Source organism: Zootoca vivipara, chromosome 2 (genome assembly GCF_965207765.1).
Source record: "Zootoca vivipara chromosome 2, rZooViv2.hap1.1, whole genome shotgun sequence".
Taxonomy (NCBI): Eukaryota; Metazoa; Chordata; class Lepidosauria; order Squamata; family Lacertidae; genus Zootoca; species Zootoca vivipara.
The window spans coordinates 25891027-25909838 of NC_142584.1; the positions used below are offsets into that span (position 1 = coordinate 25891027).

At 48.1% G+C, this 18812-nt stretch overlaps 1 protein-coding gene across 2 annotated transcripts in view; it reads left to right on the forward strand.

The window, feature by feature from the left end:
- The window catches only part of SLC38A10 (solute carrier family 38 member 10), an 80209-nt gene that overhangs the window by 54559 nt on the left and 6838 nt on the right, over positions 1-18812 (forward strand). For both annotated transcript variants that reach the window (XM_035104120.3, XM_088663005.1), the window contains 4 exons: positions 1561-1717; positions 14940-15110; positions 15308-15697; positions 17104-17205. In XM_035104120.3, coding sequence (XP_034960011.3) covers positions 1561-1717; positions 14940-15110; positions 15308-15697; positions 17104-17205 — 820 coding nt within the window. The remainder of the gene's footprint in view (positions 1-1560; positions 1718-14939; positions 15111-15307; positions 15698-17103; positions 17206-18812) is intronic.

The following is an 18812-nucleotide window of genomic DNA, read 5'->3' on the forward strand; positions in this document are numbered from 1 at the left end:
GCACAGTTAATGGGATCGTGCATGTCTGTGGTCCTGTCCTTCCATCTTGCTCTTCTTTGCCTTGTTTAGCAATTGCTGTACACCCTTAGGCCTAGGACACCTGTGCAGCTTCTTCCTCTCTCCTCCCTCGCCTCCTGAATTTCAGATATCAAGTTTGATGTTTTTTTCCCCCAAATTCAGTTGTGACAGGAATGTACAAGATGCACATAAAATTGCATTGTTCAGGGTGGAGATGTTGTAAGATGGGTGTGTGGGCTTATCATATGCAGGCTGGGCCCAAAGCAAGGGTGAGAAATCTGGCGCATTTCGGATGATGTTGGACTCTCCCTTCCCCTCAGCCCCACCTAGCGTGGCAAATCATGAGGGAGGGTTAGAATTGAATTGAGCAACCTCTGGAGCCCCACAGCTTCCCCACGCCCACTGTGCTGAAGTCTCATAAAACATTTTTGTGCGTCTGTGCATGTTCACTTGCTGCGCCTATGGGTATATGTGCTCAGATGATAGGGCTGCCATACGTCTGGAATTTCCCAGACATAGCCATTTTAGTTTCCTTTAAAAAAAAATAGCTTGAAACTTTATTTATTTATTTTTGGAGATTTTGCAAAACAACAACACACTTTTGGGCAAAAGGAAAGGAAAGGAAAGCTCAACAACTTTGCCCAACAAACCCTCAACATTTGTGTCCGGATTTTCACTTTTTGAAATATGGCAACCCTATCAGATGACAGTCTCCAGATTTACAGAACCTTTATATCAAGTGATCCTTGATATAAGGAATTTCCAGCAGCCAGGTTTCCATATGATTTCTTTATCTGAAGTGGCAAGAAACAAATCGCTGCAAAATATCAGTTGTTCATCTGTAAAGTGGTAGTCGTGGTTCTTATATCTGACACTGGTGATTAACGAGTTGGGGTACAATTCAGGAATTACGGTAGGCATATGGACGTGCACTGTTAGTGAGTTCACTGTAAAGTGCAATTTTAATGAGACACAATCTATATTGTAGTGCTCCGAGGGAGTTTGTGGTAGTGGTGCTGCTGAAACCCCTGCTGTGGTTGGTCAAACTGCTGTGATGTCACAGAGGGCACTGCTGGGCAGAAAGAAGAAAGAAAGGGTCTCCATTGGCCGAGTCGCTGAGAAAGAGGCAAAGACAGGCAGAAGGGATTAAAAGAAGCAGAGGCAGGGGCTTAGGAAAGGAAAATGCAAGGAACCTGAGAAGGTAGTAGGGCAAGGGAAGCTGGGAGAGAGATCTTTGAAAGAAGTGTGGAAGAGGGAAAGATTCTGAATAATATTATAAGAGAAGAAGTTTGTGGCGGGGAGATAAGTGATAAGGAAAACTGGTGGAGTACAGAGGGGAGAGGTGCCTGTGGTCAGGAGTTGCAAAATTGAGAGAGAGAGAGACTTACTGTACTTCAACACCTTAGTTTTGAAATAACCAGCCTAATATTTGGCCCCAGGCCTGTAGTTTCTGGTAGATGTCTTTATTCCACCACCACCCCTCCTTGCACCCTGTCTTTCTTTGTACCTGCCATTAAAGGATCTGAAACATTTCTTGCACAGATCATATTGTGGATTGGCTTGGGGGTATTGGTCATTAGCACGTATACCACCTTATCAGCAACTGAAGACATCCCAGGAAAAATAGAAGCGGTGGAACCAGGCAAGCTCGCAGCAGAAATAAAGAAAGTGTCGGATCAGGACTCTGTGAAAATCCCAGGTACGTGCCACTGTGTTTGGGTGTGCCCCAGGTGGTGGTGTCCCCTTATCTCAAGGGTTTCCACTTGAGCAATAGAACTCCGCTACCCCCTTCACACCCTCATCCAATCTGCTGCAGAGGGTTGAGCAGGGCTGCCATACGTCTTGAATTTCCTGGACATATCTGGGATTTGTCTGCCGGGGGGGGGGGGGAAATGCCCAGGTGTATGGCAGCCCATATTCAGAAGTGTTTTTCCTAAAATAGCTAAAAAACTTTTGGTGGGGTGGGGTGGAGATTTTGCAAAAAATAAATAAAAATAAAATAAAGCTCAGCACATTGCCATATTTTCACTTTTTGAAATATGACAACCCTAGGGTTGGGAGAATCTCTAGCACCGATTTAGGGGGTGTGCCAGGGGGAGAAGAGTGGGAGGGCATTTACTGGCGGAACAAGAGGCTCCAAAAGAACCAAACAAATGGATCCTTTTCATTGCTCCTGCATCGCCTCGTCCGCATCTCTGCAGGGTGGTTGCACCCTCTAAACAATTTTAAAAATGGGTTTTCAGGAAAGGGTGAATGGTTGTCATCTCAGTTGTTCTCTTGGGGTGTGTGTGTGTGTGTGTGTGTGTGTGTGTGTACAGGTGAAACTTGGAAAATTAGAATATCGTCGAAAAGTGCATTTATTTCAGTAATGCAACTTACAGTGTATATATAATGAGATAGATTGTTAGCATATTATTGTCCTTTTGTGGGGGGGAGATCTGCAACGCGGGGAGGCCGCAGCTTACGGTGCCCCCTGGTGAATTAAGTTAAGAACTACACAAGTGCCCGTTATCAAAGACTCTCTGTGAAGCCTTGAGATAGCACTGTCCAGGCCACCTGTATGAAGGGCATTAGCAGCCAAAGCTGTGCCATTTCAAGCCTCTCTACTGATGATGTATTTCCCAAGGTTTCAATAGTGGCCCATTCATCATGCTCAAAAGTTATGTAAATTTATGGGAGCCTCCTTTCTTTTTCCTTTCCTCGCTCCCCCCCCTTAAAAAAAAACGTGGCATGGATATAAATTTGGAGCTAGTTTTCGTCCTGACAAAGGCTGCGATTATGCTTCAGCTTTGTTTACTGGCTTGGATTATTTATTATTTGTTTACTAAGGTTGCTGATGGAATTATGGCTTGGCACAGCTGCAGTCCCACCTCTCAAGGCCATCGCAAGCAGGTGTCTGCTGCCCCTCGGATGCCCCTTAACTCAAGCAAGCCGTGTATTCCCCCCCCCCCGGCACCCTCTTCACCTATTCTTCTTGAGTTGACTGGTTTTTGTAGTTGTTTTGTTCCCAAGTGGCTTGAAATATCATTGTAAAAGCAAAGAATGGAGGCAGTCAGAGGGAAGGCTTTATTCTATTTCCTTAGAGTCCTTTGCTGTGTTCCTGGTGCAGCCTGGAACTTTTGCTAGAGCCCTTGGCGATGAAGTTCTCTCCTGGGGTTCACCATCCCCAACAGGTCTAGGCTTTTATACATCCCTTGCTTAGCTGCAAGGCAATTCCCTTCCTTCCCCTTCCTATCACACCCATACCATTTCGAAGAGGAGGGGGTGACGCTGAATTCAATTACAGAATCTTGGATAGTTTCAGAGCATCAGCAGCTCAAGAAGCTGCCAAAACTGCCTCTTTAAACGGCAGAAGATCTCTTGCCGCTCGCATCTCTTTCTCTGTTAACCTCAGAGGTGCGCGAGAAACTGGAAGGTGATCCTTCTGCAGCTAATTGTATCTTGGACTCAGCCCGATACTTGCCACCCACTCTGATTTTGCTAGGTGTTGCCTGACATTAAAACATGGCAGTGTGTTGCACTTTCATCCCAAAGAGGGGGTTGTGTGTATGTCCTGTGGGATTTTCTTAAAAGTCCTGAGAATCCCAGCTTTTTAATTTTAGGAAAGGAAATGCCCAGCATTTGAAAATAAGCCAAAAGTTTGCTTGTTTGTTTTTAAACCCTCAGGTGCATTCTATTGCAATTCTTACTATTTCCTTTTTTTTTTAAAAGGGGTAAAGAGTTGAATAAAATACGTCATGGGGAAGGTGGCAAATTTAGGATAAGAATAGCCTATAGAGCGTAGCTTGCTCACTAGCTGCAGTTCAATATCTTCCTGGCTAGTAAAACTCACGCGCAAATTGTTAATTGCAGGCCGCTGAAGTATACAAATTAGCTGTAGTCCTCCAGTTCATAGTATATTTATGATGTGGCCCTCAGGGCTGCAGAGTTGTCCACTCTTGGAATTAAGCAAGCTTGCAGCCTTGGAAGAAGATGAATTGCACCTTTCACTTTGGGGGTGCAGCTGTGTAACCCTCCCTTTGCCTCACCCCCATTCTAATACGCATGTTAGCACTGGAATCTAGCTTGTCAGCTTTCCGTCCATTTGTTACCTACCAAGGAGGGGTTTACACAGTCGATTGCCGGGACTGGTCTGAGGCCTCTGTTTTCATCTGTGACACTGACAGATGTGATCGAGTCACTCTCTCATGCCACTTGCATTATGTGTGGATGTTGTTTGTGCCAACTGGAATGTGATAGAGAAATGTAAGTGAGTGCTTTAGCCATTGTAGGCTTTGCATTATTTTACTAATGTTCTACATCCATCCATCCATCCATCCATTCATTCAGATGTAGAGTCCCATCCCCAAACCTCAGGGCAGGTAAGAGTTTGGAGGTGCAAGTGGGCAGAAATAAGATTATTGCAGGAAATCCTGCCGTGCTTTCCCAACTTAGCCTAAGTAAGTGGCTCTTTCCTTGCTTCCCAGTGATGCTCAGGTTGGACTTTGCCAAGACTGTTGTGGGCTGGAGTTCCAAAGTTCACAGCGGGCTGTTGCCGAGAGTGTGCTTCTCCTTGCCCTTGCGGACTGAACCTGACACAGAGATGGTATCATTGAAGGGCACCCTTACTGGATTGCAAAGATCATAAAGGAAATCGAGGGAGGGACTGGGGGTGGGGGCTCAGTTGTTTGGGATTTTGTCACTTCAAATTGTACCCAGGAGAGAATAGGGAGCCAGTTCCGATCACAGAGCATTGGTTTAGCGTTCTCCTGGTGGCCCCAGCCAGCCATCTCCATTCCTGCTGCAGGGGAAAGTTCTGGATTGTTTTCAAAGATGGCCACATGTTGTTGAGCTGTAGTCTAGTCTTGAGGCAACTGAGGAACGATAGCCACCGGGGGCATTCTGAGAGGAAGGCTCACAGTTTTCTCTCTCCTGTCAGAATGGGCGAAAATGTACCCCTGGCCGCCCCAGAACAAGTCGGTTTAAGCCAGATGTGTACAAAAGCTCCCTCAGCTACACGCGAGAGGGAACAACGGGGAAAATAGGCCCTGAGGGAAACCAAACAACAGTGAACCCAACTCCCAAGGCATGCTGGGAGCGGCGCCGTTCCACCGGCGTGGCGCTGCTTATTCATTGTGTTTCCGTTCCTCATGAGGTTGCCTTTCAAGCAGTTGCTCTCTGTTTCTCAGCCACCTTCCCTCGACCGCGACTTATTCTGCTCCCCAGGCAGATGCATCCTGTCATTCAAAGCATGCATGGGGCTGCAGCGTTGCTTGGCTGTCCCCGGCGCACCCTCCTCCGGCCCACATCTGTTTCTTATTTCTTGCACGAGCCTCTCGCGGAAACACATGGCTTTTCTCGTCAGGCAGCATGCAGTTTGTTTTTAGCCTGTCCCTGACTTTGGGCCCCTCCTGTCCTCCCCCCGCCCCACGTTAATTGATGGCTTGGTTTGTTGAGGCAATCCCTCCAACCACCCTGTGTCTTTTCTTACCCTGCCTTTGCCATGCGCCCCTTGCCTGTCAAGTGTACGCCAGGAGGTGCAGTGTGGGATTTTTTTCGTGTGCGTGTGTGTTATTGTTTTTTATTGCCGCCTTTGATGTTGCAGAGCCCAGAACTGTACAGACTTTCATTAAAACCCTGCCCCGTGGGCCTGGGGATTATGAATATTAGAACGCTGCCCTTTTATGTGAACACGTATTGACCAGAGAACTTCGAATAGTGTTTTCACTAACGACACCCAAGTGCCCATTACGCCCCCATCTGTATTGCTGGGGGTTTACTGTCAGACGCTCTTTGGGAAGGTATAAAACCCCTTTCAGAGAGGCTCTGCTATTACACACAGTGCATACGTACGTTAAAAGGTTGCTAAGCTGCCTTTGAAAGCACATGAAGGCAATTACCCACTTTTTAAAAAAAAAGAAAAAAGAAAAAATCTAATTAGGCAATTTCTTTCTGCTTTTGAAAGATACCTTCCCCTCCCCCAGAGGGTCTCCCTGGGCGGATTAAGATTTTGTAATATTTTTCAGCTCCTTACATGAACATCATTGCTTAGATTCCACCCCCCCCTCCCTCTTTCCTCATCTGTGATTTTCTATATCAAAGACTTGATTCACGTTCTTTCTGTGCTCTTTCGCCGGCAGTTTCAGACAGTCATTTAAGCAGCCCAAATTGGCCGCAGCGTTTTGTTATATTTTATCTATCCACTCGGATTCTCCCCCCCCCTTTTTTTTTGCATCTGATGAGACATGGCTCTAGCTTGGTGTCTTGTGTGCGCTGCTGGTCTGTTTAATTTATGGTCGTCATGTGCAGTTATCGGTGAGAGCCTGCAGTCCTGACATCAGCCAGAGGGGATATAGGGAAGGATGGGGGTGGGTAGGTGGGTAGGAAATGCAACACGAGCTTCTAAACTTGCACCTGTGGCAGGCATTTTTGGATACACCTGCCTTGTCATCCCCATCTTCCTCCCCACCGCCAGATTGCTTGTGGCTATTCTTCAGATGAGAATCCCGGGTTCTGTGCAAAACGTGGATTATGCACCGTTCCCCCCTCGGCTTCTAATAGCTGCTGGAACAGCTTGGCTCACTGGAGCACTCCCTTGTGCTTTGGGAAGAGCAATCTTTTAATAGCTCCTGCGACACAGAAAAAGGAGCTATTGCCCTGCTGTCATTTTTTGTTCAGTTTTACAGTCTGCGTGTCAGGAGAAAACGGTGAACTAGTTTCCCCGATGCCATTCAGTAACCTTGCGAAAGCTAGCAGCTATGGGTCTGTACTTCTTGGGGGAAGTCCCTCTCCTCGTTCTTGCCAGGCATGTGCTCGCAGAATCATCTGCAGCCCGCTTTTTTGGTGGGGGGGGGGGGAGCCTCTGCGAAATGCAGTCCGATCTCGGAATGTCGCCCGTGCTAGAGACTCACACACGAGTAAGGATCTGGGCTAACACTGCAGCATGATATGCTGAACATGCTAGGAGGGACTTTGGAAAGACGTTTTGCTGAAGGTTCCCACCACCCCACTCTCTGGTCCCTGTTCTAAAAAGCAGGGCACATGACTGTCACCTTGCAGGCTAGGGATCGGAACTGGGCAACCCAAGGTGATATTTTCACCATACCTATTCCTTCTCCTTCGTATCCCAAGAAAGCCAGAGGTAGCCAGTGAAATACTCTGTAAGGCACCTGAGTTATTCCCAGCTTGGAAAACTTCTCACTGGGGAAAAGACTTGTCCTGCTGATTGATTAAAGTCCCGTTCTGCTCTTAAATACTGTGGGGTACGTTTACGCCAAAAGTCGTATTTATCAAATGCATGGAATTCCCCCCTACTTTCAGATGAATTAACTTTGGCAGGCATCTGAAGTTGTGCAATAAGCAAGTCATTCTACTTTTTTCTCCCTAAATGCCTTAATAATTGCCACTGTCCATTGTCTTCACCTCTCTCTGTCTCAGAGGTATCTCATGTGTTCAGCAACTTGTGCTGTTGGTACTCCATGTTGTGTCATTCAGAACCGTGCAGGTTATTGAACTTTAACTTTCATAGTCGCGCCCCCCCCCAACTGTTGACAGTTTCAGATTTGCACATGAGAAAAGGTACTGCCAGTGGGCATTATAACTGCCCTGTATAAATAAAATCTTAGCTCCAGATGATTTTTCTCCCCTTTCACAGTCCTTTGAACTATTGGCGACGAACAAGGCAGTTTGGAGCAATAAGCACTGGGCAGAATTTGTGTTCTTCTGTGTTTCCATTATAGAAGCTTTCTCTTGTGAGCCGAGTCCAAGAGACCCTCCCATTAGGATCAGGAACTACATTTTTTCTCCTGCTTCTGTCCCCACCCCTTTCCCAAAATTGATGGGCGCCTTGGGAACATCTGCAATATATGGTGTGGCTGGCTTGCTTGAGTACTTTGTGTTTAGTTTCCTAAAGCTTCATTCTGCACATACCTGTGTTGTTATGGGACACTCTTTTTAGTTTCTTGTGCCCTCTCTGCCTGTAGCACATTTTAATTGTTTGCTTGTATTTCAGTTTAGCTGGACGCTAAAGTGTTATATTTCTCTGTTCTGTGGGTTATTTTGTTAGGGACATATTGATTGCAGAGGATCTAACCTCATGTCCCAGAGGCTGGTCTGTCTTGCCTTCATGGATCTTTAGAGCCAAAGAAGCATGTAAGTTGGTTAGCAACCTGTTTCTTTATCCAAATTCTGAACTGAGTCATGCATGCTTAGAATCTAGCAGCCAAATTTTGAAACAAAACAAAACAAAACAAAAAACACAACCTGAACATCAGTGATCCTAGAGAGGCGATGCTGTTAATATTTGGAGTGGATTTCTCTTTTATATACAACAAGGATTAAACTTCATTGATCTCCTCTTCAGAAACTTACTGAGTTTTGAACAGGCTGACCTATTCCTAGAAGAGAGATCAATGGAAGCAGACATTCAAAATGGAACCCCTTTGTAGCTGTCATCTCCCTCTAGATAGAAAATGCCAAGGTTTTCTGCCCAATTGGTAGGCCCCCCTTCCCACCCTTTGTCGCTCATTTTCTCCACTTTCTGTGACATGGGTAGCCCAACTTCTGAACGGAAGAAGAGTTTGGCTTCCTCTCCTTTCACAGGAGCCCAGCGCCCAGTTAAAGGTCAGTGGGAAGAGAGGCTATGCCAAATGATACTGTAGGGTGCTCACCTTAAACTGCAGTTTTGCTGCCTGTGAAATGAGTAGATGTTCACGCAGTTTCCTCCACACACTTTCCTCAGTCTTACCTAGTCCCTAACATTTCTTCCACCACATACAGTAGTAAATTGCTTCTCAGACTGCCCAGCTAAGCTGTTCTTTTTCTGTTTTATGAGGAAAGATAATTTCTGAGCAGCAAGGAGTTTTTCTGGGGTTGTGGTTGTTTTTTTATTTTAGAAAACATTGGTTGAAATGTTTTTCAGCTCTATGTCCCATTAATGCTCTCCCAAGTCGTCCAATAACACAAACCGGAAGGAGTTTTCAGTTTGTTCAGGTTATGCTATCTCAGATGCCTGAATCGGCTGTAATGCAGCAGGAGCTGTGGGCAGGAATTTGGCACGAGCCACACCTTCCTGGGAACATTGCTGCTATCCTAGCCAGATTTCTTGGAGAGGGGAAAGGAAAAGCTTTTAGGGTTGCTCATGATGAGATTCTATTACGTCCCAGAGAGACCGATTCGTGAGCCATTAAAATAAATGGGGACGCTTTGAAAACCCGTGAGAAACGTCCCCTTCCTCACCCATGTTGCAATGCAGACAGAGTAGTATGATTTAGCTTGGGCTGGCTCTGTGCATCCCATCATTCAGTCTCTTCAGCACTTGGGCTTGCTCCCAACATTTGGGGTTTTTTCTTCCTCCCCCCCTCTCCATGCTTTGCCCGCCCAACTCTTTAGCCCTGAGATATATATATTCTGTTGTTTTTGTAAGCCAAGAAGCTTTTACAGCCTCTTCGCCTTTTCCTGTTAAGCCCAGCACCCCTCATAAAACATTAAGAGGCACAGCATTACTGTAACATTATCCAAAGGGACCACAAGGGCGACTCTACAGTTTCAGCGATTATTACACATCCTGGGCAAAATGGTTCTCTGCAAACCACATATAGCCCCTTATAGATTTCCAAGCAGCGTGAGAGGCCATTAATTCACGCCCTGATGATGAACTTAATTTTGCTTCCTGCTGAGAAAATGACGGCTTAGAGGCAACTTTGTCTTATTACAGAGTGGAGAATTTTATCTCTCTCTTTTTGTTTTGCGCTGTGTGTGTGTAGAGAGAGGGGAAAAAGAGTGTGTCTGTCTGTCTGTCTGTCTTCCTGTTAGATTTACAACTCGGTGGCTATCCTTGGATCGGCCATTGCTACAAACTGCAGAAGCTTCTGCAAGGAATTTAATTTTATCACCGAGGCCTTGGTCTTTTCACCTGCTCTGGAATGCTGGGCGGCCGCAAGCTTTATTTTGTACAGGTTGCCAGCCTAAACTCCTGTGAAAAGCAGGAAAGATAGAGTACATTCTCTGTTTCTTTTTAGTTTTCTATTCCCCCCTCTGATAAGGCGGGAGTCTCAGTGGCGTGACTTTACTAATGCTTTGGGTGTGTTTACTGATGCAGAATGTAACTAGCAAACTTCTGTCCAAACCTCTGGCCTTGCACAAGATTTCTCCAAAGTTATTCATAATCACAGTCCCTTCCCCCCCCCCTTAAAGGGCTGGGGAGAAGAAGGTCCTTGCAGTCTGCGGGACTGTAGACAAGACAGGGAGTTTTCTTAGCTTTATGTAAAATCAAACGCATTAATTTTCGTTTAAAGCAAATTTCACTATATGGCAAAAGAATGCCTATTGGGCAGTGTCTCTCCATGACTTAGGGCTGTTCCATGCACAGTATGCATGCTCCCTGTGGCTCCTGGTTCCAGTCCTCTTGGCTGTTCACCTCCTTTTAAATCCATACTGCATTTGCTCCTCCTTTTAGGCCTCTGTTCCTTACCACCCCCACCCCCACCCCCAAATCCAAGTTATGTGGGCAAAAGCCAATAAACTGTTCAAAAGAGAGAAAATATGAAAATACAGCGACTTGTTAGAAATTTGCACAACTTATTCTGATTGCTAAGTGTCGGCTTTCAGCAGCCTGGGAGCTGAGCGGAGTCTTGCAGGTCCTCTGTCTTCATTTCTGTGCAAAATGTTGTGAGCTCCATTTCCGGCTGTAAACACAAGACCACAGGGAAACAATAGAATCATAAGAGTTGGAAGGGACCCCAAGGGTAATCTAGTCCAACCCCCTGCAATGCAAGAATCTCATCTAAAGCACCCATAACAGATGGTCACCCAACCTCCACTTAAAAACCTCCAAGGAAGGAGAGGCCACCACCTGTTGGGTTTCAAGTACTGGAGAATTGAGAAATCTGTGCTGCCCATATTCTGCCTGGGTTCCTGTAGCCCACCCAATGCTGCCTTGGCTTATCTGGCAGCTTCTACAAGGCTTTATCAAACTTCCCAACCTGCCAGGTTCCTCTGAGCCCTCAAAGGAGCTGGGGCAGCAAAGCTTTGAAGTAAGAGTTTGGTCATCTTGTGCTGCTGGAAAGGGCTCTAGCTCAATGGCTTCCAAGCAGAAGATCCAGGTTCAATCCCCAGCATCTCCAGGTACGGCTTGGAGAGATCCCTACTTTGAATCCTGGAGAGGCCACTGCCAGCCAGTGTAAACAGAATTGAGCTAGATGGACTCAATGGTCTGACTTGGTATAAGGCAAGGATAGGCAAACTCGGCCCTCCAGATGTTTGGGGACTACAATTCCCATCATCCCTGACCACTGGTCCTGTTAGCTAGGGATGATGGGAGTTGTAGTCCCAAAGCATCTGGAGGGCCGAGTTTGCCTATGCCTGGTCTAAGGTACCTTCCTGTGTTCCTATGCCTGTATTGGTTGCGTAGTTTCACCCCCAAAAGTTTCTCTTCACTTTGAACGTTCTCACTGCGCTAGGGGCCCTGCTCTCTTCTTTCTCAGAGACATTTGCCTCTGGGACACGGTGAGATGGCATAAAATTCCGGATTGCGGAGCAGAGGAGGAAACAATGCCAGCAGCCCAACCCTCTGAGCCAAGTAGCAATTGGTTTCACGTGACTGTGCTTCTTTGCAAAATTACTCCCCGACTTGCTTTTGTGTGCACCTTGCGCGCTTTCCCTCAAGCTCTCTGTGGGTGTTTTGTGCCAGTTTCTGCCACCTCTTACCTGGCTTGCAGCAGTTTTCAGCCATTGAATTCTGGTGCCTACAGCCCTCCTTCTCACAGAGGTGGTAAAACTGAGCAGTGCCACTTCAGATGGCAGGTGGGAGCTCAAATTTTCTCCATGAGAAAAAAGATTCCCACACATAAAACAGCAACATTTCTAGGAGAATGCAAGGCCAAACCCCTCATCCTTGTCATGCTGGCTATGCGGGCAGATGCTTAAAGTTTCTGTAAATCCCCACCTGCATTTTGAAGTGGTACATCCAGACGCAGGGTAAGAATTTGGCCCAGATGTGCTGAACTATGTGTGTTCTGATATCCATCTATATTTGTGCAGAATTTGGTATTGGGTAAAGAATTCAGTATCTGTGCAATTCTTAGCTTTTCCATTTCTCCTATATTACAGGATTGTGGGGACTAGGCTGTGAAGAAAAGTTGGGATCATTGTGTCTGGGTGAAATTGCAAAGGCTGAGGGGAAATGGCTAAGCAGTATTTCCAGGGGGTGGGTGAGACTTCTGCATTTCCTCTCCTGAATAGCGCAAGCAGAATGAATCATGCCAAATAAACCAATGTATGCACATTGATTTACTCTGTGTGTTTATAAGGGTCTTTATTTTTAATGCAGTGTGTACATAGCCCTAACTCCCTGCATGCTCACGCCACAGAAATAAACACACTTATTCAGCTATGCACACATGCAGCTTCTCTCTTTTCTTGCTGGGTGAGAGGAGAAGGATTTCCCCTAGAAAGCAGGGCCAGGTTGCCATTGATGGGCATCTGCCAAGGCTGCACACGGCTGCAGCCCCCTGCCCCACAGCGACCCCCAGAACCTCCTGACCCAGCTGTTCCTTGTTCTCACTGCCCGTTCACCTGCTGCCTGTGAGCGTGCAAGAAGTGACAGGAGGAGGAGCATCCTCTGATTGCCTTGCATTCTCCCTTTGGCCAGCAGTGTGATTTAATTGGGCAGGAGCGAAGAGGTGAGCCCGCACAGAGAGGAGGACCCACAGAGGACCTCCTTTCATTGAGGGTAATACTGTTCCACCTCTGCTGCTGCAGGCAGCAAACCTCCAAATACCGTTTGCTGGGAATCTTAGGTGCAGGGAGTGCTGTTACACCCAGATCCTGCTTGTGGGCATCTCAGAAGCTTCTGGTTAGACCAGGCATAGGCAACCTTCGGCCCTCCAGATGTTATAGCATACAACTCCCATGATCCCTAGCTAACAGGACCAGTGGTCAGGGCTGATGGGAATTGTAGTCCAAAACATCTGGAGAGCCAAAGGTTGCCTATGCCTGGGTTAGACCGTGTAAGAGCAGGACATGGAATTAGATGGGCATTTCAGCTGATCTGGCAGGGCTCTTATTGGTTACTTACGTTGCGCAGGGCGAAGCTAGGTTTTAGTTCACCTGGGTCCAAAACCCCGTTTGGCACACACCCCATGCTCATTTGCACACATACACCCCTCTGGAGACTTCACCAGCGCCGCCACCCCCCCAGCACTGCCCAAGGGACCCCCCAAAACATGGGGCCAGCATTGCTTGGGAAGCAGAGCCTTGGTGGAAATCACGCTTTGCCTGCTTTTTCTCCCACTTGCCATTGGTCAACTCTTCTAACCCCCCCCCCCCCAAGAGGCGCTGCTTGGAGCTAAGGCACATTGCATCCTTCCGGACGCTGCTGCTCCCAGCCTCTCAAAACTACCTCCGTATACCTGCTGGAAGTCCTCTGCCCCCGCTTGGAAGCGTAGGTGTAAGCAGAGTTTTAATTCCCAGGAGGAGGCGAGAGTGAAAATGGCACAGGGTGGAGTGTAAGTGTGAAAATGTCTATTTCAGACTTAACCGTGCAGGAAATGCTTGGCGCGATTTCAGCTGCTGCCAGGAGTGAGGGAGCAGTCAGGGCAAGCTCTACTCTGCTTGCTGAACTGCATCCCCGGGGCCCCTGGTGACTGGGTAGGAAATTGCAAGGTCTTATGACAACTTCCCCGACTTGGTGCCCTCCAGATGTTTTAGACTGATTCCACGAAGCCTGGTGAGCACAGCTGGAAGGCAGCAGACTGGGAAAGGCTGGTTTGTTGCTTTCCTGGCAAGGGGTGGTGGCGGTGGTACTTACCATTTGACCGAAAAGCAACTGCAAGCAAATGGGTATGCCCCCCTCGTGTGCTTCCCTTGATGTAGGGAGCCGAGGGTCCGGCCTGCAGAGGTTTGGCTTTTTTAAAAAAAAAACAGGGCAGGAGTCTCTCTCTTGTTTGCTGCAGGCTGCCTCCCTGCAGAGTGGTAATCTAGAGTAATTGCAGGCTTTAAACCGAGGTATTATTGGGAAAGACTGGAGCCTGCTGTGTGCCCCCCCCCCCCGTCTTTCTAGCCATGCTGTTTGTTTTGTGCAATGATCTTTGCAAGCAGAGAGGGATCTGCTGGCGATTCCTACAGGAGGATGCGTGAATTAACAGGCCCCCAAACTGCCGCTTGCGTTTCTTTCTGGCAGCTTTTCAAGCTTTCTTGGTCCTCTCCCATCTGGGGATTCCTTTTTTTTTTTTTTTTGCTTGTTATATCTTCCCCGCCTGCTGTGACTGTTTTCTTCCTCTGCCCTTTTTATTGTGGAGGCCGTGTAAGCCAATCCCCTGTTATGTTTCCTCCTGGTTTGCTAACCCCAGCAGGTTAGTTCCCTTGGCCATGCCAGGCTTCTTCACTGTGCTTGTCCTGCTGCTTGACATGCACAGAATGCAAATGAGCAAGAGCAATGCTGCCATCTAGTGGCTCCAGCAGCAGCATCTCATTTGTTCTTAAGTTAGTAAGTGCAGCACAGGGGTGGGGGGCTTAGGTGAATGGAGGAAATCCATTACCAGATCTCCCAATGTTTACTTGTTCAATGAAATGCAGCATGTGGGTGGGTGGGGGAGCTGTTAAACAACTGAAAAGGCACAAGGGAAGGGGGGGGCTCCCATGCAATTTCCCCCAAATTTGCTTCCTCTAGTTTCTGTTTGACTTGTAGTCCTCCCCCACCTACCCTAGGTCAAATAACAGTAGAGTGGAATTTAGATCAGGGGTGCAAGAGAAAAGGGTCAAACCGCATTGCTGCTCCAATCAAATTGTCAATACCTCTCCTGCCACAGCTGCATTTAATTAAGAGCCGAAAGCAACGGGAGATCCAGTTGCAGATCTCCTGTGCAATACGCAGTTTGGCCTAAGCCAGCTCAGCAGTGCAAGAATCTTGGTCTTGCTCACTTAACCATCTCTACCCTTTTCAGACCAGAAACCAGCCATCGAAGAGGCGGCTGATGACCGCGACAAACCCAAATTGCAGAACGGGAATGAAGAGCTGGAAAAGGCACAGATCTTGGATCCCATGGACGTGCCTAAGAGAGGCGAGAAGGAGAAGAAGCCAAAAGAGGAGGTGCAGCTGGACCGGCCTGGCCAAGGTAATTTAGAATTGGAGCTGGGAAAAGTGAGAGACTGTCTGTGAACTTAGCCAATTCCACAGCTCTTCCTGTAGTTCCTAATTCTAGTTTAATTTCATCTTCAGCCAGTTAGATGAGATGGCAGGGGGTGAAACCTTCCCTTGCAGTGCGTCCTCTGCTCTTTCCTGGCTGACCCATCTTCCTTCTCTCCCCCACAGGCATTGCACAGCCTGTAGGAGAAGCCCACCGCCACGAGCCCCCGGTGCCACATGACCAGGTCTTGGTGGATGAGGGCCAGGACCACGAGGAGCCTGAAGACAAGCAGCCGCCAGCCAACAAGAACAACCTGGCGGAGGGGAATGCTGTGTTGGGGAAGGAGCAGGAACAGGAACAGCCAAGGCCTGTTCCCGAACAGGCAAAGGGAGATGGTGGCCAGAAAAAGGTGGAGGACCACCCAGGGAAAGAACCCAAGCCTCCTGCACACGAGGATGAACGGCCCCCTTACAAAGACATCCAGCTGGACAAGCATGGCGAGAGGGATGCTGCCCGCCTGCAGCAAGCCGAAAACTTGAAGGAAAAGATGCAGCCTGAGAAGGAGATTGAGACAGGTAGGTGCCTTCCCCCTGCATCTTCCTAGGGAGTTCGTTTTTATCCATTGGGACCCTGAGATATTTTGCATTTCTGCATTTAAGCCGTAAATCAGTGCAGCGCTTGGCTATTGTTGCAGAATTCTGGAAGAGGGCATCGCTGGCTGCAGGGGCACCTGAGTTGTACTCAACCAGAGCCTATTATTATTATTATTATTATTATTATTATTATTATTATTATTATTTATACCCCGCCCATCTGGCCGGGTTCCCCCAGCCACTCTGGGCAGCTTCCAACAAAATATTAAAATACAGAAATTCATCAAACATTAAAAGCTTCCCTAAACAGGGCTGCCTTGAGATGCCTTCTAAAGGTCTGGTAATTGTTATTCTCTTTGACCTCTGGTGGGAGGGCATTCCACAGGGTGGGTGCCACTACCGAGAAGGCCCTCTGCCTGGTTCCCTGTAACTTGGCTTCTAGTAGCGAGGGAACCACCAGAAGGCCCTTGGCACTGGACCTCAGTGTCCGGGCAGAACGATGGGGGGGGGGGGAGACGCTCCTTCAGGTATACTGGACCAAGGCCATTTAGGGCTTTAAAGGTCAGCACCAACATTTTGAATTGTGCTCGGAAACGTACTGGGAGCCAATGTAGGTCTTTCAGGACTGGTGTTATGTGGAGCCTCAAGAAATCACTTGCTTTGCCTTCCCCATTGCTTATCCATAGCTTACCCCCCACCACCACATGACCTCTGGCCGCCCATCCCCAGGGCCTAACTTGCACTGGCATTTTCCTCCTGCCCATGCCAAAAAAAGGAAAAGATAAAGATCTACATCCTACAGGAAGACAACACAGTTTCTGCCATCTCGAGTGAGATAAAAAGGGTTTGCTTCCTTTGTACCTCGCTTTTAATGAGTCTTTATATAAGGGAATTTTCCAGTGAAGAGTTCTCAGGCCCCTGCTCAGCCACTGCCTCCATTGTAAGTGTGGCTGGATCGGTTCGCCTCTTTTAGTCTTTGCTGGGGTGCGTGCAGCGAATTGCCTGGCATTGACAGATCCTGCATTATCTACTTCGCAGTAGCTTGCTCGCTTGCGAAAGCATCAGGTGCTGTGCTGTGATGCTCACCAGGGACCCAGGGCTAGAAGAGCTCAACAGGTGCCACATTGCTAAGTGCCCACTGCGAAGCTCTGTAGGGTTAGGGTTTGCATTTCAATGGGCTTGGGCAGTTAGCACTGGTTTTGGTGCCAGCAGGCTCTAGCGCTGTTAAATATTTTTATGACTTTTTCTGCAGCCATCAAGTTGGATAAAAGCTGCCTGCAGAGTGGGGAGGGGAGGCAGGGGTGGAGAGGCAGAGAGAGAGGCAGAGAACATCTGTCGCTTTCCTTTCCCCATCAAGGAGTGTCTGTCTGTCTGTCCCTGGTTTGCAGGTGAACAAAAGGAGCTGCCTCCTCCAGAGAGGCTGGAGCCAGCCCAAGCGGAGCAGAGGGAGATTCGTAATGCAGAGGAGAATGCAGATAGCAAGCTGGAGGGTAAGCGGTGTCCTTGCTATGCCCACCAGATGCACACGCTGGGGCTCCCATCTGCCTCCCCGGCAGCCCTTGGTGTGTGTGTGTGTGTGTGCTCAGCTCGTAATTTCCGTGAAAGAAGGGAATAACCCAATCAAGGCTAGGTTTGCAAGGCCAGGTCATCTTGCCTTGGCGTAATCTTGGGAGTTTGTAATCTGAGGCTGCAGCCACCTGGGCACCACAATCCCATCGGTGCCGTAAGCCAACTGTGAAAGCGATAGTGCTTCCAGGAGAAAATAGCCATCCCTGCTTGTAATGGAGAGCACACTCCTCTCTCTATTCAAGGTTGCCCTGAAAGGGAAACAACTCCCCTGGAAAGAAAAGAAAAGAAAAGGTCCTTTCCCTTGCTCCAAGCAGTCTGCACCTGGATTGATTTATCATGCTGCTATCCTGCTTTATAGCCCCGAGAGACTCCCAGAGCAGCTCACGAAAGATTTGCACAGTCCAGTCCCAAGAAAGTTTGTACATAATAGTCACATGCTGCCCAGGTTTATTCAGGCACTCTTTGCCACCTCCATTCTTGCTCTTCCCCTGGTTATCACCAAGCAGCAGAACCACTGGGGATCTCTGAAGCAAGTGGGGCCGATCCGCTGGAACTTACTCAGCCCATGATGGTAGTTGGCAGTCTTCTGATAGCCTGAAACAAGTGGAGTTTCTTTCGTTCTTTTGTTTCTCTGTAAGCAAGGGGGAAGATACTCCTTGGATACAGGAGATTCTCCCCTCCCTTTCCCTCGCAATGCTTTTAAAGGCCACTGACACAGAGATTGCTCTTGGACACAGGAGCTCTTTCTTAGTCAAAACACACAGCCTCAGGCTCTGCTGATCTGGTGAGTGAAGCATAACCTCAGAGCAGGTCCTTGCTGGAAGTCCTCTGGTCCGAGCTTTTAAGCTGTTACTGTGGAAATCTGATTACGACAGAAAAATGGGGGCTTCCTAGAATTAGATGTGCTCTCTGCCAGTTCTCTCATGTACGGATGCCTCTGACAAATAGGGAGGTTCTGGGCAGAGCAGCTCCCTGCAATCGCGCAGAAAAGATGGTGTCCTTTTATCAGCCCAAAGCACCTGACTCTCCCATTTCGGTGTAACTCTCTGGGGCAATTACCTTTACACCCAATCCCGTCTTGCAGGACCGTAGCTCAGTGGCAGAGCATCTGTTTTGCATGCAGAAAACCCCAGGTTCGGTCCCCAGCACCTGCAGGTAGAACTTAGAGAACTTAGAGAAGCCCCTGCCTCAAACCCTGCACAGTTGCTGCCCATCAAACACAGCTACTGCCTCAAACCCTGCACAGTTGCTGCCCATCGGTGTGGGCAGTAGTGAACTAGACGAACCAACGGTCCGGCTCAGTGTAAGGTTGCTTCCTATGTTCCATGTCGTGCTCTAGACTTCCATACATTGCTGGCAGGAGGTCTGAAGATTAGTGGCGCACAGGGTTAGGTATGCTTTCACAGTGGAGAGGTTTTGGGCCTGTGATGTGGAAACTGGGACTGTTCTCAGCGATGGGAACATGGATGGTGTTCCACAGAGCACTCTTCTAGAATCGCTGGCATTCCTGCTCAGAGCACAGCTAGCC